We start from the raw sequence: 25,222 nt of genomic DNA on the forward strand, positions 1-25,222 counted from the left end.
TGCAGGTAACGCCAAGACTTCTGGTCTGTGCCGCGCGCGTTGAAGAGCAGCAATGGTCTGTGGTGGGAAAGCATTATACGCCCCAAAACCAAACCCCTGAGCTGCAGAAGTACAGATAGGGACGGGGCTATTTTTACTCTCAGCAGAGCGGTGTCTTAGAGGTTATGTATCTTAACACAAACCGCCTGGTAAGATTGATCAATTTGCTCAGTTGATGGGGCATTGACTAGGTGCTTGGCACTGTGCCAAGGGGTGGGGGTGCGGTAGTAAGTAACCAGGACTCGGTCTCTGACCAGGAGGTGTTTCTATTCCAGTATGGGAAGTCAGACAATAAACTCAGAAACACATACAGAAATAACGCAAGCAAAAAAAAAAAAAAAAAGGTGAAATCGTGATAAATAGCAAAAGAAAATAAAGCAGGGCTATGGATTAGAGAGTGGTTTGGGAAGGAGGGCTGTTGAGAAGGGGTGAGAAGTAACCAGCATGCAAAGCTCTAGGGGAAGAGTGTCCCAAGCAGGTAGTGCAAAGGTCCTAAATTGAGAAACATCTTGGCAGGTGTGAGGTAAGGGAACTCACTGCAGTGGAGGTATAGTGACAAACAGGGGAAGAAGAATTAGCCCAGAGCCAGGTTACGGTAGGGGGCCTGGATTTATCTTAAGCGTAATGAATGGGTTGCCCTTCCAGGGCTTTAGGCAAAGGAGTGACAAAAACATGTTAAAAACACCACTCTGATTAATCCTAAAATCATTAGTAGTGGCAGAAGCAGCCATTGCGTGCCTCCTAGTAAAATAGAAATTGGATGGCATTCTGTCACTGATGAAATAGTTTGCTGAATATAATTCTTTAAATCTAACATCTAGTTTATAGGAACATAAACATACAGCAGATAAACGAACAAGTTCAAGGACATCACAAGGAAGCACTCAGATAAATCCAGCTGGTGGAACCATTGGCCTCCCTTCTTTGCAACCAATCGATGGCACGAAAAAGGGGAGGAGGGTGTTGGAGATTGAAAGAGAGTTAAAAGATATCACAGTCAAATTTATGCAGTGGGTGGATGTTAATGGATCGTCGTTCCAATAAACTATCCAATGTCCCCCATAAGGGACATTGCAGGGATAACTGAAAACATTTTAAGATAGAAACAGGAACTTAGGTGATATAAGGAATTATTTTAGGGGCACCTGGGGGGCTCAGTCGGTCAAGCACCTGACTCTTGATTTCGGCTCAGGTCACGATCTCGCGGTTTGTGAGTGTCAGCCCCGGGTCGGATTCTGCGCTGACGGTGTGGAGCCTGCATGGGTTTCTCTCTCTCTCTCTCTCTCTCTCTCTCTCTCTCTCTGTCCCTCCCATGCTCCCGCCCTCACTTGTTCTCTCTCGCTCTCTCTCAAAATAAACAAAGAAATAAACTTTAAAAATACAATAAATAAAGGAATTATTTTAATTAGTTTAGAGGTCATAAGGCATTGTGGTTAAGGAGGAGAATGTCTCTTTTTTAGAAGAATCTAGGAGTAAAAGCTCATGATGTTTGACATTACCTAAGGATTTGCTTCTTGTGAATAGAATACAGCAAAAGGGATAGGATCCCTCCTCCTAGATTAGGTTATAAGGACTATGACATCCACCTTGCTGGCACTCTCTTTCTGGCTCTTTCTGCTTGTTCACTCCGATCAGAGATCCACTCTGGATCTACGGAGAGATCCACTGGCAAGAACTGAGGGTAGCATCTGGTCACCAGCCTCCTGGGAACTGAATCCTGCCAACAACCGTGGGCATGAACTTGGAAGCGGGTGCCCCCTAGTCAACCTAGAACTGACTTTAGCCCCTGCCAACGTCTTGAGTGGAGCCTGTAGGACACTCGGAAGGGGTCTCAGACCCAGCTAAGTCCTACCTGGGTCGCTGATCCGCAGACGCTACTGTGAGATAAACGTGTGCATCGTTTTATGTTGCAAAGTTTTGGGGTGATGTGTTGGATGTGCCACATTGGCATGAGATCAATGCCATGATTGCCCCGACTTACAAACGACTTACAAACGAGGAAGCGGAGGTCTAGAAAAGCATGCGAGTTGTCCAGATTTGAGAGACTGTACTCTTCACCGCCACACGCTCGCCAAGACGGTTTTGACGCCCTTCCTCTGGGACCTCGCGCCAACGCAGAGCACTTTGGTCTCTGTGACCGCGGAGCCAAGTCTATTTCTTAGGCGCTGGCGATGACTAGAAGGCATGTTCATTACCAGGGAAACCTTTTATTCCATAGAAAAATGGAGCCATAAATGATTTAGCACACACGAGGAGGCAGAGGTGGAAATTGCTGCTGAAAACCTGCTCCTATCTGGGCAGCAGATCGGGACTGGAACAGAAGCTTGCCCTTTCAGAACAGCTCACATCCTATACCAATTAAGTGTTTGGGGAAGCCGACAATGGCTTCCTGATGTGGAAATCGCTTTGAAACATGTAGGCTGGTAGTTAAAGCCATTAGTCCCACTTGGGCTTCAAAGACAACTACAAAGAAAATATTTTGTAAATTGTGCAAGAAGCATGGATTTGCGAACCCCGGGGTTAGCCCAAACTGGCCAAGCAATTGCTTTTAACACTTGAGCTCCTAACTGGTCTAATACCTGGGCAGAGATGGAAAATAAACCTCACTTCAGACAACACTGGGCCTCTTAAAAGCCACAGGTCTCTGCACCAGACAGCTGTCGAGGGAAGAGCTTGGCTCTTGCCCCAGACAAAGAGGTTTTATTTCAGACACTGTGTCACTGTGTCCAGGGAATGCAAATGAGCCCAGCGTTTCTCTCCCAACCTTTCCCTGTTGGAACCGGGCTGCTGGTCAGGCAGCAAGCTGGATAGGACGCTGAGGCCGCCATCCTTAAGGGCTTCTCAATCGTATGAAAAGGTGAGCCACAAAGAGAAATGGAAGAGGAGGAAAGTCTTACTAATTAACTGGAAACTGACTTCATCCTGACTTCTCAGGGGCCCTGTGGCTCTTAACTGTTGCTGGTGTCTTGTTCGGGACACAGTCGAACACTCACAGGAAGTGTTCCGGGGGGGGGGGGGGACCATTTTCTTTCTTTCTCTGCTTGCTCATATGCAGCAAGGTTCGAAATTTCCTCTTCCTTGTGTGGAAACTCAGTGGTTCAGGAGGGAGGAGATGTTGGCTTTGGATCTCGCCTGCCCCAAGTGCTTCAGACCCTGGGAGTCAGGCTGTCAGACTCAACCTTCCATGTCCTCAGCTTTAAAATGGGAATAAAAACAGTGGTTCCCCCAGAGGGCAGTCGTGAGTTTTCTATGAAAGGACACATGCAAAGCACAGGGCTCAGTGTGAACGGTACCCTCTGAAGTTGGGCAACAGAGCAGCTCCGGCCTGTCATACAGTATAATAGTCTCCAGAAAAAAGAGAACCAATAGGAGATATCAACCAGATATAGATATCTGTACAGAATATACAGAGGGGCACCTGGGTGCCTCAGTCCATTAACCATCTGACTTTGATTTCGGCTCAGGTCATGATCACAGGGTGGTGGGATCGAGCCGCACATCAGGCTCTGTGCTGAGCATGAAGCCTGCTTGGGATTCTCTCTCTCTCTCTCTCTCTCTCTCTCTCTCTCTCCCTCTGACCCTCCTCCACTAGCGTGCTTCTCTCTCTCTCTCTCAAAATAAATATATACACATTTTAAAAAACAAAAACAAAACTATATATATAGACAATATACGCTATTATACTATCTAAAGAGAGATTTGTCTTGATGGCTTACGCGATTATGTAGGCTGGCAAGTCCAAAATTTGGCAAGCAGACTGGCAGGCTGGAGACCCAGGAAGGAGCTGATGTTGCAGCGTGAAGGCAGTCTAGAGTCTAGAATTCCTTCTTCCTATGTTTTGGAAAAGGAAGCAAAGAACTGTAGGATTTTGTGAGCAAATGGAATACACAAGGGGACATACACAAAAACCTAGTTTTCTAACCTATAGGACATGGAGTTGAGGCGAAAAGTTGAGTCAATACCTTTGTACCTTCTCCACAGTAGCCCTTCCCAAATTAACGTATAGATTGTACATAGCCTTTATTAATGTTTTACATATATTTTCTAATAGCTAAGAGACACCGAGCAGTTACTCCATGCCAGGTAATGTTCTAAATGCTTTAAATGTATTAGCACATTGAATCCTCTCGGCAACCAAATAACACTCGAGCCACTATTATCCCTCACGACATGAAGAGGAAAGTGAGGCTGGGTAGTGGAGGCAACATGTCCAAGGTTACCCAGCCGGGAGTGGAGGAACCAAGCAAGCCATCCCACTTGTTCTAGGGCCTGTAGGTACTGACCGTAGACGACAATAGGCAGAGGTTAAGTGCTGGAGTTGGGGGAGTGTGGGAAACGGATGCTGCCCGGAGAGGCTCAGGCTGTGTGGGAAGAAGGAAACTCCAAAAGAGGGTCCCCCTCCTGGGCAGAGAGAGAGAGAGAGAGAGAGAGAGAGACAGGGGCAGGTGGATCAAGGCACACTAACTGAATGTCAGCTTTGGAGTCATTCTGTGGTTTTCTTTTCTTTTTCTTTTTTGAAGTTTATTTATTTATTTATTTATTTAGAGCGAGTGAGAGGGAGAGAGAGAGAGAGCATGCAAGCGGGAGAGGGGCAGAGAGGGATGGAGAGAGAGAATCCCCAGCAGGCTTGGCACTGTTAGTGTGGAGCCCAACACGGGGCTGGATCCCACGAACCATGAGATCATGACGTGAGCCAAAACTGAGCCAGACACTTAAATGACTAAGCCACCCAGGCGCCCCTAGATTTCTGTACATATCATTGTATGTCCTAAAAAGCCATCATAAAGGGGGGGGGACCTTTGATTCTCTAGGGCGGTTCAGAGATATCCAAGTATAAGAGAAACCAGAAGTCAGTATGCTATCACCTCTGTATCATAGGAATTCTGTGTCCCAGGAAGAACATGTGAAAACACAGAATTCCTGTCGAGTTCAAAAGCCTTTGGACCAAGACAGAAAGGCATCTATATATAAGAGCTGTGTGCAAAATCCAACCAAGCCATTTGTTGCAGACTTTGGAATGTGAGTGGAAAAAATTAGGCAGAACATGGAGAATTCAAATCCAGGAACATGGGCTATGGGAACAGTCCTGTCTTTAAGTTAAGGGTCATTGACACAAAGGCCAGTGTGGCCCATTTGGGATTTGGATGATCCAGTCAACATTGGACCAAAACCTCTGGTCCTGAAATGCATGAAGAAGGTATAACAGACAGAACCATGACCCCCAATGATGACCACGTCCCAATCTCCAAACATCTCACGGGGGATTACCTTACACATCACATGGGCTTTGCAGATACGAGTAAGTTAAGGATCTCAAGATAAGGAAAATACTCTGGCTTATCTGGTGGGCCCAATGCCATCAAGAAGGAAGCAAGAGAGTCAAAGTCAGAAAAAGCTGTTGTAATGATGGAAGCAGAGGTCATAGGGAGAAATTTGGAAATGCTACTTTTCATTTTTTTTTAAGTTTATTTATTTTGAGGGGGGAGGGGCAGAGAGAGAGAGAATCCTAATCAGCCTCTGCACTGTCAGTGCAGAGCCCAATGTGGGGTTCGATCTCATGACCCTGGGATCATGACCTGAGCTAAAATCAAGAGTCAGACACTTAACTGACTGAGCCACCCAGGCGCCCTGAAGATGCTACTTTTCATGCTACCACTGCTCGTTTCAGAGATGGAGGGAGGGGCCAGGAGCCAAGGAACATAGGTGGCCTCTGGAAGCTGGAAAAGCAAGGAAATGGATTCTCCCCTAGAACCTCCAGAAGGAACACAGCCCGACTGACCCATTTTAGATGTCTTACCTCCAGAGCTCCAGATAATAAATGTGTATTGTTCTAAACCTGGCCTGAGGAAATCTGTTACAGCAGCAACAGGAAATAACTAGATACAGAAGGTTTCCCTAGGTGGAGTGAGAAGAACCATCCCGATTGTCTCCTGCTCCTGATCTGCCAATGGGAATCCCAGGGTCTATAACACGGTGTAGGAGGCACAGCTTTTATTCACGCTAACAGTCGGACTTAAGATATAAAAATGCTTAAGGGAATCAGAACCATTGTGTTAAGATTTTTGTGTTAGGAATTTGTAAACATTTAATAGCTTCTATAATTGCCATGATTTTACACATTTGAACCACGAGCATGGTAGCTTATAATGCCAATTTAAAACATGCCATTGAGTACTTGATTTAAATTAGTAATTTTACATTACAGCCATCCTGGATTAATTTTCTATTTGGGGATATTTAAAAGAACGTTATAAAAAATTTTTTATTAATGTTTATTTATTTCTGAGAGAGAGAGACAGAGAGTGAGCAGGGGAGGAGCAGCGAGAGAGAGAGAGACAGAATCCGAAACAGGCTCCAGGCTCTGAGCTGTCAGCACAGAGCCCGACACGGGGATCGAACTCACCTGTGAGATCACGACCTGAGCTGAAGTTGGCACTTGATCGACTGAGCCTCCAGACAACCCTAAAAGAACTCAATGCCACTGATTTATGTAATATTTATATTATATGTTTGCATTTATAAAAAAATATTTAAGTCCTCAGAAAGGTTTGCTTTAGTCAGATAATGGAAGGACTTAAGACAAATTTCATGAAACGTATAAATACCGTAGAAAGTATTTGAAGGCTTTTAATTGACTGAAGATGAAGCCAACATTATTTAACAGTTTTTAAAAAGTAATTGCTAAAAACTAGACGGATACGTAAAATAATAGGATTTCTAAGCTGAACTCCAAAGCTTAAGAACCAGGTTTTTGCACTTGTAAATGTAATAAATTGACTTAGTTGTCTTTTCTACACATAAACGCCATGTTCGACTACTCTGTGATACGCGTACCAACAATGTGTAAGGCATATTTGTTCCTAAGTCCTACCAAAGTGCCACAGTACCAGCCACATAGTGATGTGGATATGTCTATGCAAAGTTGAATTTTATCTTCTTCCCCACTGTAGCTGGATGCCTCTCTTATAAGCGCTTTGAATATTTGCTCCTTTGTCCTGATAGAATATCATTGTGACTAATAATGCTGTAAAACTAGCTGGGTCACCTACTGACCACAAAACACGTACTTAGGGCTACAGAAAAACTGGTCTTCAAATTTCTTAGGAAAAAAAAAATCATTATTTGGTTTTTTTAAAAGATAGCCTTCATGAGAAAAACTAAATTGATGGTCCGAGTTATCTTTAATTTTGAGGTACCTATTTGTTTTTTTTTTTTTCAACGTTTATTTATTTTTGGGACAGAGAGAGACAGAGCATGAACGGGGGAGGGGCAGAGAGAGAGGGAGACACAGAATCGGAAACAGGCTCCAGGCTCTGAGCCATCAGCCCAGAGCCTGACGCGGGGCTCGAACTCACGGACCGCGAGATCGTGACCTGGCTGAAGTCGGACGCTTAACCGACTGCGCCACCCAGGCGCCCCTTGAGGTACCTATTTGAGGGGAGTAGCAAAATCTTTGCAGGGTTAGGGGCTCTGCGGGTCTTATGCCCTTCCAGCAAAATCACCTCTAAGCTCAGCAGAAAACATTGAAGGCTTCCCAGCGCAATGACCTAGCCTGGAGACCTCTCCCACCATCTGTTGGTGACAGGTAGAGTTGCCCCGTACCTGCTGGGTCGGTCGGCTGTGGTACCCACAGCTTTGTTTGTAGCTGCAGAAGTTAATCAAGAAGGAATTTCTGACCACTTTATTTAAAACAGCAACACACTCAGGCACCCGGGTGGCTTAGTCAGTTAAGCCTCTGACTTTGGCTTAGGACATGAGCTCAAGGCTCATGGGTTTGAGCCCCGTGCTGTGCTCTGTGCTGACAGCTCAGCGCCTTTAGCCCGTGAGGCCTCCATTGGATTCTGTGTCCCTGCCCCTCTCCTGCGTGTGCTCTCTCTCTCTCTCTCAAAAATAAATACATAAATAAATAAAGTAAATGTAAAATACCAACACCCTCCCCTCAGGACACAGGGCAGTGCCTGTTCATCTTCTTAGCTTTATTTCTCCCTTTGTTCCCTCTCACCATCCCACACACTAGGTTTCACTTGCTATTTATTACTTTTGTATCAGAAGAGACAGAAAACTGGATGCACAAAGGCAAAGGGGACAGCAGCAGGTGTGAAAGCTCTGGCTACGAGGCTCTCGATGACGAGGGAGTGATGTGGTGTGGCACGACAATATCTGGATGGCCATTGGGGAAAACAGGGTCAGATTTACTACCGGAAAACGACTGTGGAGTGCTTTGGTCGTGTCTTTGCTTATTTTCTTCTCCATCTGTCCCCACTACAATGCAAGCTCCAAAGGGCAGGTTTTTTTTCACTGCGGCTGGCAGAAGCTGCCATTTTGCCCATCAGCCACCCTTCCCTTCATCCTTTTAGTGACAGAACCCCCACCTCCACGTGGCATTTGCTGGGTGTTCGGTTGACCCACTAGAGAGCACGTTTCTCAGCCTCCCTTGCAGCTAGACAAGGCAATGCATCGAAGCAATTGCCAGTAGGTGGTGAATTAAAGTCCTTTAACTTCCAGATCTTGCCTGGAAATGACTGCCCCCTTCCTGCAGGCTAAACTCAGATGCGGTGAGGACAAGTCACTTCAGAACAACACCTGCGAGAATGGCTAAGATGCAAAACAGAAGGAGCCCAAGTCCTCCGATGACATACAGAACAGACTCCCCAACCGGATCTGACCTCTGCATGGTGAGGAGAGAGCAATAAATATCCGTCTTAACTTGCGATCTCTTCCTTATAGCCTCTGTTAGGAACTGATACGTGTCTCCCCAAAATTCATAGGTTGAAGTCCTAATGCGGCTGTGTTTGGAGACATGACCTGTAAGGGGGTAATCAAAGATGAATGAGGTCATAAGGGTGGGGACCTATCCAATCGGACTGATGTCCTCATCAAGAGAAACAGAGACCCCAAAGATCGCGATCTCTCTTTCTCTCTCAGTCCTCACACCAAGGAAAACCCATGTGAGGACACAGTAAGAAAAGGGATGTCTATGAGCTAGGAAGAGAGGTCTCACCCAGGTGAGACATCTGGAGCTTGGCCTTCTAGCCTCCAGAACGGTGAGAATAATTTCCATTGGATAAGCCACACGCTCTGCGGTATTGTGTTATGGCTCCCCCTAGTGGACCAATACAGCCTCTAGCCTGTACCCTAGAGCCTAGAACATGCCTGGAAATTCGCATGTGCACCCCTAGAGCCCAGAACACGCCTGGAAATTCGCATGTATGCAATAAATATTACTTAGATAAATAAATGAAAGAATAGAAAGACAATATTTAATTTCTATAGTGCTATAAAAATGTAAAAGATTAACAGACTCTAAAAGATCGTATCTGTCCATTCAGCCATCTACACATTCAGCCTTGTATCACCCTGGGTGTATTTGCAAGCAAACGAAACCTCACCTCTGAACCCTTACCAGTGCCTTCTCTCCCACAGTCCACCCTCAGTCTATCCATTGTCAGCTCCTGTCAATCTCAACACCTAGATCACGCTGTAATTTTCTACTATTATGATGATCGCAGCTTTAGCCCAGATCCTATCATCTCTTGCTTCCTTGGTGATAACTGCTTCTAAACCACTCCCTCGAACCTCTCTACTTGAACCTGTCACAGACTTTTAGTTGCCTCTCTCAGACTCATTTTGCGCTCTTTTGGAGGAACAGATCCCTCCTTTTATTCAGTCTGGCAATGTGCTCTGAGAAGCAACCCTTTTCCCCCACTGCTCCTGCAGCCTGGCTGCAGCCACGTGACTAATTTCTGGCTGAGGAGCTAAAGGGGAATTTGTTAAACGCGGTTTCTGGAACACCTTTTTTAAATTTTTATTTCTTTTTTTAACCTTTATTTTTGAGACAGAGACAGAGCATGAATGGGGGAGGGTCAGAGAGAGGGAGACACAGAATTGGAAACAGGCTCCAGGCTCTGAGCGGTCAGCACAGAGCCCGACGCGGGGCTCGAACTCACAGACCGCGAGATCACGACCTGAGCCCAAGTCGGACGCTTAACCGACAGAGCCACCCCGGCGCCCCTGAAATACACTCTGTAATGTTGTAAGCCATTGCCGTCAGGGCTCTGAAATTAGCAGCGGAACGCAGTTCCTAACTGAAACAGCTCGTGTCTCACTGTTGTAAATCAGTTTAAGCTTGCTGATGCAGAGTCTGAGGGCAGCTAGTTTGCCACCATTGATGCAGGGCTGAAAGGGTCTTCAGAAAACCATCTCACAAGTAAGTGGTAGGACTAACAATAGCCTCATTGTACAAATGAAGAAACTAAGGCTCAGGATCAGACAGTTAATATATGTCAGAGAAAGGCCTAGAAGCCAAGTCTTAGATGATGCTTAGGGATGATAAGGGGTGGGACTGTGGCTGGTATGAGCTATGGGATTTGAGTTTGCCCGTGCATGCAAACACACACACACACACACACACACACACACACACACACACACACGGACTCTGGAGTGGATTCCTTTGGCTTTTGTCTGTCTTTATTCTACCTACCTTTTTCTGAAAACAAACCTTCCCCTCCAGGAACCATCCCTTCCAGCTGAAGCTGTCAATCACCCGGCCCTAGGTGGTACAGGATGTCAGCTCCCTCAACAATATGACTGGTCCAGAAGTGGATGTGTAACCCCATCAGAGCCAAACAGGGTTCTTTTGGGGATGGCTACTTATTTGCTGTACGTGAACATCTACTGGTGGTTGTCAGGATGAGCTCAACCAATTACATAGAGGGGCTGGCGACCTACTATTTGCTGTTTATTAGACTTCTTTGGAAAGCTCTCATATCTCTGGACACCATTAAGTCCATAGAGTAGAAACTACTGCTATATAAAATCAACAATCAAGCCCCTAAACCCACTGAAATCTCCTGTTTTGTTTGTTCATCTGTTCCCCATCACACAGACTCTTTCAGAAGAGACGAGTGATTTGAAGGGTGAAAACGCAGACCTGAGGGACAGACCCTGTCCCTTATCGACCTCTGGAATGGCAACTGTAATGGATGGGATTAAGAAAATGTGCATTTCTTCTCAACCCGGCAACCTTAAAAAAAAAAAAAACAGGTATGTTTTCATTCCCAGTTGAATCAAGAGTCCAGAAACCAACACAAATGTTTGGATGTGGTCATGGTATTTATTCATAGTATATTTTCACAATGTATTAATAAAGGAGAATAACACTTATTCATACACTGAGTATAACTTCTTATGGAGCACTCTGGAGTTCGTTTGGGGGTTGGAGGGTACTCCCAGGTTCTTGCTAATCTCTTTGGGTTTTGGACGAGGGCAGGATTTCAAACACTGAAGGTCTGCCACGGGTCATTGGCAATGACTCCCCTTCAATCAGGTTGGAAGGGCTGAGAGACACTGACTTCAGGACTTCCATTTTGGACATAAGTAACAAAGAGTGGGTTAATGGAAGATTGGAAAGACTCAGGTGCCTTCCATTCCACGGTTTACGTCTTCTCACAAATGCTAATTACTGAAGCAGCCATGAACTGGCAGGGTCTCAGGCTCATGGCCTGAAGAAAAGTCATGTCACCAGTCAATGCGTTTAGGCAGAAGGCAGTCCTGATGATGAGGAACTGGTTTTGAACTTCTCCGGGTGTGCTGGGGGTGCTGAAGGTCACCCCATCCTGAGCATCCTCTGTCTTGCAGCTGATAAACGGGGACACCATTATAGAACATCTCGGCAAAATGTCGAGAGAATCTCACTTTCTCAATATCACTCTGTAATGCAGTGGCTTTGGGGTCTCCTCCATTTAACTTCAGAGAGATCTAGGCACCATGAACTGAAGCAAAGTATTAATAACAGTAACAAAAAGAACAGAGTCCAATCCTCTTCCAAAACAAGCGTGTCCAAAAATAAGAACAAGTGGTCTTGCTTTTCCAAGTGATTCTGTCCGTCGCATTCTGTCCTTCTATGCCTCCCTTTTATTAAACGTGTTTACATTTCTGAGTCTGGTGATCACTTAAATATATACATTATATAGCACCAAGGCAGCAATTTTTTTTTCCCAGAGATCACATGAAACTGAATAGTTAACATAACTAATGGCTGGTACAATCTGTGACATCGCTAAATTACTTGTTGGCGGATACTTTCCTAGAAATGCCAAAATACACTCACACGACTCTGTAGCACCTTGATGGCAGCTAGGTTGTTTTAAAAAGACAAATTACAATTTTGTAAAGGTCACAATAAAATATTTACAGATAGAAAGTAAACAATAGTGTACCGTGATAATGAAGGATCACTTTTGTCATAGTACTACATATAATGTAGAGTACGTAAAATGCAGTGATTTGACTGCAGGGGACAACATAATGCAAAAAGCAGTCATAATAGAATCATTTTACGTACAAAAATATTACATCACAATAAATAATTTCAAACATAAATATTAAACTTTACATCATTAGGATATTCCACATATATATACACACACACACATATACAGATATATATGTGTGTGTGTGTATATATATGTATATATGTGCATATGTACACACACACACACACACTCATACAAGTCCTCACACGCCCACACGCACACAAATTTAAGGTGGAGGTATTGCATTACTATCCTTCATCCATCCCATAATGGCTTCCTTTTCAGAGCACCTGGAAATAAACAAACCAAATAAGAAAAGTAAATCTCCTGTATCAACTGTGGTAAGTCAAGAGGAGATAAGCCAAAGATTTTTACGTACAGAATTTAAAAAATGACACTTGTTAACGTCTCTGGATTTTTAAAGTGATGTATGTCTGCTATAGGAACATGGACGTTTCAGGGGAGTATATAGAATAAAATAAACTCCTAGCCTGAAATCCCCCACGTGAGATAATGCTTTTCAAATATTGGCACCGTTCCTTCTAGTCTTTTTCCTAGACATACATGTAAATATTATGTATACACTCACTCAAATTTTACTACACATAAACACACACAATACTATTTTACTAGATAACAAATATGCAAAATACATTTAAAATGGGAATCTCTAGTGGCACCTGCTGACTTTGCCTGTCTCCATCCCATCTCATCTTTCCTGATAACAAACGCCTCTTTCCTCTTCTAAAGGAAGCTGTCAATCACCCAACTCCAGGTGGGTACATGAGTTCAGGACATTGTCTCCTGGACGTGGCGATTGGTTCAGAAGTGCCCATGTGGCAAACAAGAGCCTGCGTTCTTGTGCAGAATGAATGCTGGATGTGAGCGTTTATTTGGGGGCAGCTCATGCTGTTAGGGAAATGGTCTGCCTGAGAATGAAGCAAGCCTTGTTGGCTGATGGGAGAACAAATGAGTCCTGATGACTCCGTTTGAGCCTCTGGATGCAGCTATGCCTGCAGCTAGCCCACTGCTTGGATTTCTCAGTTCTTTAAGATGATAAGTTCCTTTTTTTTCCTGTTGCCTCTTGCAATAAAAACAATCCTAACTGAAGATCATAGTTTTGACTACGGATTTCAATTAAACTGAAACACTGATACACAAATGTCAAGTAGGTACTCCTGTGTCAGGATCTTGAAGAGCCCTCCAGGAGAATGGACTGCTGAAAGCTTGAAATAAGTCGCAGAAGGGTCACATGAGTTGGCTGAACTCATACCTTGTAGCTGAAGGCGCGGGGACCAGAAAATGAGTGACCCATTCATTCCTCTGCCCAGCAGAGGGAGCACTTGCCAGCATAATGTAGTGAGACCAGGAATTCTCAAACCTTCACACGCATGACTCTCTTGTGGATTTGTTAAAATACAGATTCTGGTTTTGTAAGTCCAGGGGAAGGCCTGAGATTTTGCATTCCAACAAGTTCCCAAGTGATGCTGATCATGCCAGTCCTTGGATGACACGCTGAGTCACAAACGTGTGGAACAGAGCATTAATTGAGAGCACTGGCTTTGGTGTAGGACACTGATGGGTTCCGCCGAAGGAATCTATTGTGATCGTAAGCAAGCTAACTTAATTATGTGAGCCTGAGCTTCTATCTGTGCAATGAGGGTAAGTGGCCCCTCTTGTGGCTTTACTATGAGGTTCAATGAAATAATGCCAGCAAAGTGTTCAGCCTGGTGCCTGGCACAGTCACAGCTCAATGAATGTCATGAATATTATTAATGCAGTACTCTCGGGCAGTATCTCAAAAGTTAATCCGTAAGTCACTTGAATCAGAATTCCCTGTATCAAAAATACAGATTCTTAGATGCGCCAGAGACCTCAGGACCTCTAGAGATGGAGCCTGGCTAAGTTTTTAAAGAAAAACTGCAGAGGAATCTGACGCAGAAAGCCTAGGGACCTCCTATCCAAGGGCGGAGAACAGATGAACAGGGAAGATGAACAGGAAAGAAAAAGCTAGAACAGCCAGTCAGTTTCAAGATGCTTAACAGTAACCTTTCCGGGGGCAAATGACTTGGCTACATTTGCTAATCGTGAGTTTACAAAATAAGAGAGAGAGAGAGAGAGAAACATGGGACCTACTTACCTTAACTATAAAATTCGAACCTCCAGGCCAGTGCCAGAGGACGGAGTACATTTCCCACAGTAGCCACCGCATTTTCCCATGACTCGGGTACCGTCCTGCAAGAAAACGCATGCTCTCAGACTCCCTGCCCGACTAGTGTTTCCAAGGCTTGCGCTGGCTTTTTGGACATCTTTCTTGCATGCACGGGAGGTAGGCCTTCTGAATAGAAGCAGACCCCAACGTCCCCACACGGTCTAAAGCAGAGGCTGACAAACTATGGTCTGTGGGTCCAATCCAGCTTGTTTCTGTGTGGCTCGTCAATCATCGATCAGGAATAGTGCTGACATTTTTTCAACGGCGAGAAGAAGCAAACCAAGAACCGAATCTCCTGACATTTGAAAATTATACGAAATTCAAGGCTCAGTATCCATAATAAAGTTTTATTGGAACACAGCCATGTTCATTCATTCATTCACTTAATGTCTGTGCCTGCTTCCGGGCTGTAAGAGCAGGATGGACGGTGGTGACAGCTCTCATTGCTTTGCACTGCGACTCAGCATACTGCAAACCACAGGGACACAGGGGTGACTTAACAGCGTTTGCAATGCTGTGCGTGTTGCCATATCCTAACATTGTATTTTGTTTCATTACCAGCGCATACCATCGTGTCAGAACAAGAAACGGAAAGGGACTGTGTATGTTCCTCTTTTAAGGCACTGTTGTATGTGAGCTATTCTGTTATCAAACTTAGATGGCAAAGCATTGTGTTTCTCATGCAATGACACCACAGCTGTGCCAGGAGAATACAATATACACCATCGTCACCAACCTCAGCCTCAGCACACGTTTCCAACTCACAAGGAAAGCCATGGTCATAAATTTAGAAAATTCAAAACCGAAGATCTCACCGTAGCATTGTTTCTTCCCAACGATAAAAAAGTGAAACCGAGTAGGGGCACCTGGGTTAAGCAACTGACTTCGGCTCAGGTCACGATCTCACGGTTCGTGGGTTTGAGCCCCGCATCGGGCTCAGTGCTGACAGCTCAGAGCCTGGAGCCTGCTTTGGGCTCTGTGTCTCCCTCTCTCTCCCCTCCCCTGCTCATGGTCGGTCTCTCTCTGTCTCTCAAAAAATAAATAAACATTAAGAAATTAAAAAAAAATGAAACTGAGTAAAAATAATGAAACCAAGTAAGTTTCCAAGTGGCTGATGTATTAGCTAAGCCGGGAAAACAGTTTGCCCCATGGTGAGTTAAAGACATCCTTGTTTCATTGTTAACAGCTGAACAAATGTGTCCAGAGAAAATAAATTGTTCAAGACTACAATTGTTTTCGGGAGGAAAACAGTTGCTTGAAAAATCGATGACACTGACAGTAACATCAATAATCAATTAAAACACGAGGCAAATAGTTTGGGGGGGGGGTGTTGTTTTTTGTTTTTGGCTCCTGATGAGCTGATAGGTAGGTATTATGGATATCATTCAGTTGTTTATTTGAGATGATGCTGAGCATGAAGTGACTGCAGACTTGGCTTCCGGGAATAGTCTGTGGAAAATGAATTCAGGCAAGACAATTTCAAAGAGGCTGAGAAAACACTAGCACAGAACAGCTGAAGTGGAATCTACCAAGATGTGTTGGCAACTGACAGTGGTAAAAAAAAGTATGTGAACGCAGAGAAAGCTTTAGTTGGTCAAATTTACAAAGCTCATAAAAACGTAAGGTGTCTGAAGCCTATAATCACTTAACGTATTATCCATCAGTAGGTGCCTGGTGGAAAATAGAAGAATCCATCAGGTGTCACAGAGCCAGGATGAACAGCTTTTGCTACCACGACCTTATCCATCATCAGTTTTATAGACTTTCCTTGTCAGAACTAGAAACGGAACGCCCTGACCCATGCTGCCATCTAGCAGTTTGATAACTTAGCAGTGGACAGGTTGGACCGTGAACTTTCGAGCTCAGAGCTGGGATTAACATTTTTTTCTGAACGAGAGCCGCTCTCAGTCGCTGTAATTGGACACCCCCCTGGCTGTGCGCATTAGCTTTTGCTATGGATCTGACAATATTTCTTAGGGAATGGAACCTGAATTTCAAGGCAAAAGTGCATTTACAGGCACAGCTTACCCTGGGGTAAAGTCATTTTAACGTCAATTAACATTGTTCCAATCGTAAGTAGGGTGAAGCCGCTTTACATGCTCTCCATTCTGCTGAGAATGAAGATAAGAAGCCGTATCTCAGGCCACGTATATTTTTGGTGAATGTACTTTCTGAGCTTGAGTGGCAGCACCCGCCCCATGTTTTGGACTTTGGGCTAAGTGCCGAGCAAATTTCATATCTCAAAATCCATTTAACAAGGCATTTGAGAAGCTTCTATCCCGCCTTCAATGGCAAGGGCTTAATCTGTGATGTAATGACGTACGAAAGGGCGAATACCAAGAGAAAAATCGAACAGGATTCCAGAAATGCTTGCCAAGGTGTGAATATGCTCAATTAAAAGGACATGGTTGTGGACTATATCAGTGGTTGACAATACCTATTTGTGTAAAAGAAAGTTTATAAAGATGAAATGCAGAAAATCTCATCGCTGACCCGCGTTAACAAATACTTATCATCAACTTTGACAACAGAGAATTAAGCAAAATATGCAGCTAGTTTAAGCAAAATATGATCATTTCTGAATATTCCATGGTTCTCACTGCTAAGTATGTTTACAAAAAAATGTACTCAATTATTATTTTTAAAATTGAATCAATAAAAATGTTGTGCAAATTTGTTTTCACTCTTGTCAGTTAAATACATATACAATAGCACTGATTTTTGCCCCCTGGCTGGCAAAGTCTAAAATATTTATAAGTAAGTATTCATTATTCAGTTTTTCACAGAAAAAGTTTGCTGGCCTGCGGTCGATCCCTTCCTGACTCTCCAGATGCTCTCATTTCCCTCCACCCCACCCCTGACCTCTGCCTTTCGTTGGGTTGTTCTTCTGACGTGCCCCTTATAACACAGGGCCTTTGCACATGCAATACCATGGCCTATGCCTGGAACTCTCTTCCGTGTCCCTTGCCCATCTGTGTGCACTAGCCCACCCCAGTTTTTGACTGTTAAATTCTTCAGAACCCAGCCTAGCAGCCACTTTCTCTTAAAAATCTTCCTTACCCAGTTACCTACCACATAGCATCCTATAAAACGGGGTAATACTTTCTTTACATCTGTCTTCCTGCTAGAATGTAAGCCCCACGATGGCAAGGTCAATGTCTTCTTTTGCTTTTAAAATTTATTTATTTTAAGAGAAAGAGAGAGAGTGAGAGAGAAAGAGACAGCCAGTGAGCATCCTCATGGGAGGGGCAGAGAGAGAGGGAAAAAGAATCCCAAGCAGTCTCTGCACTGTCAGTGCAGAGCCCAATGTGGGGCTCGAACCCCAAGAATCATGAGATCATTACCTGAGCCGAAACCAGGAGTCGAACGCTTAACCGACTGAGCCACCCAGGTGCTCAAGACCAATGTCTTTTTAAATTTCAAGGTCTCTAGAGCCCAACAGTGTATGGCTCAGGCTGGGACTAAATACAGATTTCTTAAATGAATGAATGAATGAATGAATGAATGAGAGGCTGAAGCTGATATACACTCTTCTTTTTGACCCGCAATTCAGATCGCTTGCTGAATTAATTCCCCTAACACTTTACCATGCTGTGAAGAACTCCTTGTCTAATTGTGACATCATATGTCACTGTGTAAATTTCCCATGTTGTGTTAGCCACCCCCCACCCTTTCATTCCTGCACAATGTTTGGCATCTTGGATGGTTCACATTTTTCACTGTCGAGCGAAACATTGTGATGAACCATATTTGTGCCTGCATTTCAGGATATCTTCGGGCTACATTCCCAGAACTGGGTCAAGGTCATGAAGGTTTGGTTCATATTGCCAAACTGTGAAAGTCTCTTGCAAATAACGGATAATCTTGTTTAAAAACAAAGGGAAGAAAAGCTTTGTCAATTTAACAAAGAGAACAAGATAGTTTCTCTCCCTTTTAAAAATTTGCTTGCCTTTGATTATGAGTGATGTTGAGTTGGAACAGTGATCTATTTCTAAAACTCAAATTGGTTCTGCCTTTTAAACTTTTTTTAAACATTTTTATTTATTTATTTTTTAATGTTTATTCATTTTTGAGGGGGGGAGGAGCCAAGAGAGAGGGAGACACAGAATTGGAAGCAGGCTCCAGGCTCTGAGCTGTCAGCACAGAGCCAGACGTGGGGCTTGAACCCACGAATTGTGAGATCATGATCTGAGCAGAAGTCGGAGGCTTAACCGACTGAGCCACCCAGGCGCCCCTGACTGGTCCTGCTTTTAGGGGCCCGTATTAATTCTGGAGCCAATCTGATACCATCAACTGGATGTGATGCCAGACCAGACAGCCTTCCAACTAGGAACCTTCTCTGGAGGCTAAATCGCTGGCCTGTGGGTCTTCAGAATTGCTGACGTGCTGTGAATGTCTTCTGTCTCACACAAGCTCATGCTTTCTTCACACTCTCTCTGGACCCAGCAGTAGAGAGAACCACAGTCAGCCTGCCTGGGGCTTGTACTGCATGTTTAAGCAACTCTCTAAGCCTCAGTTTCCTAGAACATCTGTAAAATGGGGGTAATATTTGTCCGCCCTCAGAGATCTGCTATAAAAGCAAGAATGTATGCAAAGCGCTTAGCAGAGTTCTTGGCCTGATGTGCGTGCTCAAAAAATACTAGCTATTATTATCATAAAGGCAGTTTTTCATGTGTGGATCCCCATCATAGTCTTTTCTCATGAAGAAGAAGAAAAGTCTGGGTAATTATAAAGGTGCCGATAATGGCTTTGCAATGTTCACGCTATTTCACTAATCGGGACTCTGTTAATGTGATTTAGATCAAGTGTGAGCTAAAACTTACCATTTTTACTACAGAACACAAAGAAAAAAACATACTAAGAGAATGATTAGCATAAATATGATTGCCATGGAAACAGTGCCTATTTCAGAGAAAAAGGGTATGCTTTCCAGCATCTTAGAAGTACCTACTCACATACAATGAAACACGAATTATAAATCATTTTTATTTTCTTCATTAAAGCAAGTACTCTAAAAATCTCTTTTCAGTGAATATTTTGTTAGCTTAGTTTGAGCTATTACATATAATTAAAACGAGAGATTCTCTGCTCAATTATGAATAATTTGTATTTCATACTTTTCGTAAATTTTTCTGGTTTCCTCCATCAACGTGAGGTAGGCTTTGTGATTTTACTTGTGATTTTCTTGAAGTGTATTGATTTACATTTCTTTCTTTCTTTTTTTTTTTTTTTTTTTTTTTTTTTAGTTTACTTATTTATTTTGAGAGAGAGAGAGAACATATAAGCAGGGTAAGGGTAAGGACAGAGAAAGAGGGAGGGAAAGAATTCCAAGCAGTCTCCTCACGGTCAGCACAGAGCCTGACGCGGGGCTCGAAGTCACAAACTGTGAGATCATGACCTGAGCCCAGATCAAGAGTCAGATGCTTAACTGACTGAGCCATCCAGGTGCCCCTGATGTACATTTCTTTGGAGTGTGCTGGTGGTGAACTGCCCATAAAACATGGGAGGTATATATATTTCCCAATATAACCCTACACAGTCACATATATGTGAATATACACATTGTTTAATATTTAGAATATATTTAAATCTCTAACTTCTACAGGAACGTATGGAAGAAAAAGCACACGTCTAAAATGTCATTTTTCTCTCCTGGCCTGCAGTATGATTTCTATGTTTGCGGACAGTTGGATTTTCACAAGTGAACTACGAGGTAGGAGGCAGTACATGGAAGGTGAATGAGCATTGACTCCGGACCACGTATACACTTGCACCCCGCCCCAACACGTTCATCTCGTGTTCCCCTAACTCCACTGGTTGTAAATGAGCTACAAGATATGGGAAGCAAAAACAATATAAAAACAGGGAAGGGGGCACAACGTAAGAGACTCTTAAATATGGAGAACAAACAGAGGGTTCTGGAGGGGTAGTTGGGGGGGCGGATGGGCTAAATGGGTAAGGGGCCTTAAGGAACGTACTCCTGAAATCACAGTTGCACTACATGCTAACTAACTTGGATGTAAATGAAAAAAATAAATTAAAAACAGATATGAATTGAGGCCATCTCCTCTATGACAATGCAAAATTCATTAATTTTGAATTTCAAAGCAATTCTTCAATCTACAACCCTCCCTCAGCGTAAGGAATGTCTGTTAGGCCCCAGGGCCAGGCAGCCAGGCCTCAGAAACACAGGCCCCGCCCCTCGCCCCTTGCTGACCCCACAAATTCCCCAGGCCTGCAAAGAAGCAAGAAGACTGGTGGGCACCTCTCCCATGTGGCCTGAAGTGAACCTCCCTTCACTCTGCTCAGCTCTCAAGGCTGTTCCAGAACCTCCTCCTGGACGTTCAGATAGCAGCTCTGAGGATGGGCGTGGGGAGCCCCGGGAGACCTCTGGATGGGGCTGAGGGCCTTTTCGTATCCTGAGCACATCTGTGAGCTGAGGGGGCACAGAATGTCACTGGCAGAGGAGCTCCGAATTCCAAATCTCCTTTCCGATCTCACATCCGGGCCATGCTCCCCTTTCTGTGGGTCTCCCCCTCACACACAAGCAGGGTAGAAACTCTAGTTCCTGTGCACAGCAGGTGCAGCTAAAGCACCGCTGGGAAATAGGGCTGTCCCTCGCTCCCAGGTGGGGTGGGGACCCACCTGGTGCTCTGGGGTGCCAGCCACCAGAAGTGATTCTGGTGATTCAGTTTCACCCTGGACAACTGGAGTCTTCCTGTAGTTTTGCTGGGGAAAAACATTTTATTGCCAACCAGGTTTGGAGAATTGAGGTTTTCACCATGGCTTTTTCTTTGTAGCTCTCAGCAGAAGACAGTAGGAAAGTAAGGGAGGATGATCGGAGGCTGAATCAAAGCAGGGCCTCAGTCCCTCGGGGCAACACGTGAGTACGTAATGGGGGGAGCAGGACATTGCAGGGTTTTGCAAAGTGTGTTCTAAGGAACACCAGGTTATTTGGGGGCAACTAAAAAAGTGTAACTTTGAAAAGAAGGTTCTGGGGTTGGTCTAACTCAGGCCAACCGTCTGGAAACGTGGGCAGAGACCAGGGCCATCAGCACCACCCAGGAAACTGCTGGAAATGTCCATTTGGGGCCCTTCCTGAGGCTGGCTGTGTTTTTAACTAGCACAGCAGGTGATGCATGCTCCAGTTTGAGAACCACTGATTTAGGGCAACACTGGTTTCGTAAAGTCACACAGGCTTCCTTCCTGTATAGTTCATTCCAACCTTTAGTAAGCTCAGGCTTATCGTGCCTCTTCAAGAAGGAAATAAAATATACAATTTTCTTCCAAATGTCATTGGCCAGGGAGGCCTGTGTTCGGGGCGTGTAGTCAGGGGGTGCTGCTCTGAGAGCCCCACAAGCAGGTGAGGCACACAGGGCAGCACGTGGCACGGCAACCAGGAGCCACAGATGGCTCTGGCCGGGCTCCCAGGGATTCACAAGGAGTGCTCAGCAGACCCTGGAGATTAATTTTGAGCTCCGGCTCTCTGGGCTGTCACGGAACACCAAGAGTTGTTTTTTTTTTTTTTTTTTTTCCGGAACACCAAGATTTAAAAAAAGAAAAAAAATGCTGGCAGGCAAATGTCAAACCAACCCCCTCCAGGAAAGGCGGAACTTCTCCCAAACGCTTGGGAAACAGCCAACCCGTCTTTGCAGGGCAGTGATCATTCTCTCCAGAAGGTGGCGCTCTCCGCCGTAATTATTTTTAGGTTCTGGATGCAAACAACAATACTGATAAGGGCTGACGGGATTGAAACTTAGCTAACGGAGTCTACATAGACGGTTTCCTACGGAATCCTGCTTCGTGTCTGACCACGTTTTGGGCAGTTAATGTTGTTGTCCCTCGGAATGACTGAAACATAATATATGGCCCCTGGGGGGTAGTGGTGTGGAAGAACATAATCATTTGGTGGCACATTCTAAAGCAGGCGGGCGGTCTATCAGCTATCTTTATTCCTTTCAGTGCAAAGGAAAACGTTGAATGATTTAGGAGCAATCAATGGGGACTGGCTTAGAGCAAGACGGGAGTCAGATTTTTCTTTTTTCTTTTTTTTCCCCATAGACAAATTTAACCCTGGAAGCTGAAAACTGGGGCTCTAGAAACTCAGGGATTTCCCTGGGAAGTCACGATTGGATGTTTCGTCCCTTCCTGGGGGGGGGGGGGAGCAGCTTGAATTTCTTCTTTATACTCATTTTGATAAGTTTTAGCAGGTAAAAATACAGGGCACTGAGTTAGATGTAAGTTTCAAATAAGCAACAAGTAATCTTTTTAGAATAAATATGTCCCACACAGTGTTTAAGACATGCATGTAGTAAAAAGAAAAAATGTTCCTTGCTTATTTGAAATTCAAATTTAACTGGGCATCCTCTACTTCATCCGGCAACCCTACTCTGGAATGATAACCCCTTTCCCCGTTCTCTTCCTCTTTGTCCTCCCCCAGCCACATTTCTGAGGAGACCCCGTGTGAGGGTCACGGCTGAAGCAGGACCTGGGACCACAGGCCATACTCTGGTAAATTTCCCCTTTGTCTTTGGGGTCAGGTTCCTGTCGCAGGTTCTCAGAACTGAGGGAGGCTGGAACACGCAGCAGTTTCTGTCCTGGGTATATACAGGGGAGTTAAAAATTCTACCCCTGCCTGGGAGGTTCCCATTCAGTCAGTCTGGCTGGGGTCTGGGCACATGCATTTGAAACTTTTCCAGGGGATTCTGAGAAACACCGCCGAGACCAAGGTTTCTCAAGCTGTGCCTTGTTTATGATCCACCTGGAGACCTTGTTCAGCGGCAGATCCGGACTTAGAAGCCACGGGCCCCCAGAAACTGCATTTGCAATAAGCCTCAGGTGATGTTGATGCTCTATGTGGACCACACCTTGAGTGGCAGGATTTTTGAGCATGAAAACCTGGTAACTGTGAAACCCCTGAGTGTTTCTCGAACGCTCTGCGAACATCACCTGATAACATCCCTACCTTCCAGCCTCTGTTGTATTTCCATTTTTTCTTACAACAACAACAAACAAACATCCTGTGCCCTACGTTCACAAAAGGAATCTAATGTTGGCTAACTGCAAGGTGTTGGAGCTGCACCCTCTCTCAGAGGCTTCTTAACTGCTTTCAGCTTCCCCGTTAGGCATCGTCCAATTCCTCGGATGGTTCACAGGTTGAGGACTCAGGGAAGGATTCACCGGAAGCGAAGCAAGGCTCTTTCGGATAAACTCAACTTACACTTGCTTCACCTTCAATTTATGTCCTAAATTTCCTTCCTGACACTTTGCAAAATAGTTTCAGCAAGTGGGAAAGCGCGTTCGTCCCTTTAGCACCACCACAACAGACCCGGCAAGGAAGGAAGGAAAGAGAAAACACCAAAACCCAACGGAAGCCACTAGGTCACCTTACCGGGGACTTCTTAATGTCGGAGACCGCGTAGTTCCCTTGTGATATCCATCTGGCTGAGTCAGTTAAAGACAGGCCGGTCCCGTAAAGGTTGATGCTAAAACGACCCTGGAATAAATAGCCAATGAAAAAGACCTTTAGTCCACGTGATGTCCTAAGCAAAGGCCACACAATGAAGGGCCCTTGGAAAGGAGAAGGACATTAATTAATTACGATAGCTACTAATTAATGAGGGTGGTTTTTTTTTTTTTTTTTTTTTGGAAGGTGGGGGGAAGTCTGGGCCAGGCACTTTACATGCATGCCTACAAGAGCTCTCTGAAGGCGTTCTCTTTACAGATGGGGAAACTAAGGCCCGGTGGAGGTGACTAGCTTCTGCAGGAGACAGTGCGAGGCCAACTCACATTTTCCTGACTTCAAAGTCCTCGCTCTCAACCAGCGCCATTCTGCCTCCCTAACCCAGCAATCCTGATGTTGCTCACAATTATCAGATTCCTTCAGGAACAAAATGCCACAGTGTAATTTTTCTAACAAGATCTCGCTGCCAAAGCTTCCCGGGCCTCCGCTTCCCCGCCACGCTGAGCACTGCGCGTCCTAAGCACAGCAGGGCGGGACTTCAAAGGACAGGTGCGCTCTCCGGGACGGCCAGCAGAGGGCGCGCGCGGCCCGTTCTACACAGCCTGCAGCGGGACCGCCTCTTCCAGGCCGGGGATCCCGGATCCCAACCCGCTCCAGGATTCCTTTCAAAACCGGGCCTCGGTGTTTCCACGTTTATTTCTAAGGAGACGCCGCCGCAGAGCTCCTCTCCTGCGTTGCCCATCTGTCTCTGTTTCTCCCTCGCTTGCAAAAATGACTCCACAAAGGCACCTGAAATACTTTGCTGAGGCTTCCTCCCCCACAAGGAGCGGTTTCAGATCTGAAAATGTTCTGCACCAACACGCTCGCGGTGAATGTTTCCTCTCGGAACCTGACACGGTCCCGTACTTTGTCAAAGCAGTCTTTAATAAGGCGAGGCGGACTCCCCGCCGGCCAGGCCTATGTTAAAATCGGGCTCTTTCAGGGAGGGAGAGGGGGGATGAAATCTCAGAACCTCAGTTTGTCCACCTGTAAAATGGAAGATAGTAACAGTATCTGCCTCAGCCTACTGTAGGGAGGGCTAAATGAAATTAGCCATGCAGCACACGGCTGGTACCTGACTTCAGAAATCCTGGTTATTGGTTTTGTGTTGGGTGTCTTGCTCCAAGAGGAACACTAGACTTAGGGGAGGGA

The 25,222-nt window shown here is 45.0% G+C and overlaps 1 protein-coding gene across 1 annotated transcript in view; it reads right to left on the reverse strand.

Annotated features, from left to right (window-relative positions):
• Positions 1–12,537: 12,537 nt before the first annotated feature.
• The window catches only part of ADAMTS9 (ADAM metallopeptidase with thrombospondin type 1 motif 9), a 162,072-nt gene continuing 149,387 nt past the window's right edge, over positions 12,538–25,222 (reverse strand). The window contains exons 38-40 of the mRNA XM_030307173.1: positions 23,960–24,064; positions 14,497–14,591; positions 12,538–12,646 (exon numbers count right to left, since the gene is read on the reverse strand). Coding sequence (XP_030163033.1) covers positions 14,502–14,591; positions 23,960–24,064 — 195 coding nt within the window. The 3' untranslated portion in view covers positions 12,538–12,646; positions 14,497–14,501. The remainder of the gene's footprint in view (positions 12,647–14,496; positions 14,592–23,959; positions 24,065–25,222) is intronic.

The sequence above is a fragment of the Lynx canadensis genome, chromosome A2 (assembly GCF_007474595.2).
Source record: "Lynx canadensis isolate LIC74 chromosome A2, mLynCan4.pri.v2, whole genome shotgun sequence".
NCBI classification, from domain to species: domain Eukaryota; kingdom Metazoa; phylum Chordata; class Mammalia; order Carnivora; family Felidae; genus Lynx; species Lynx canadensis.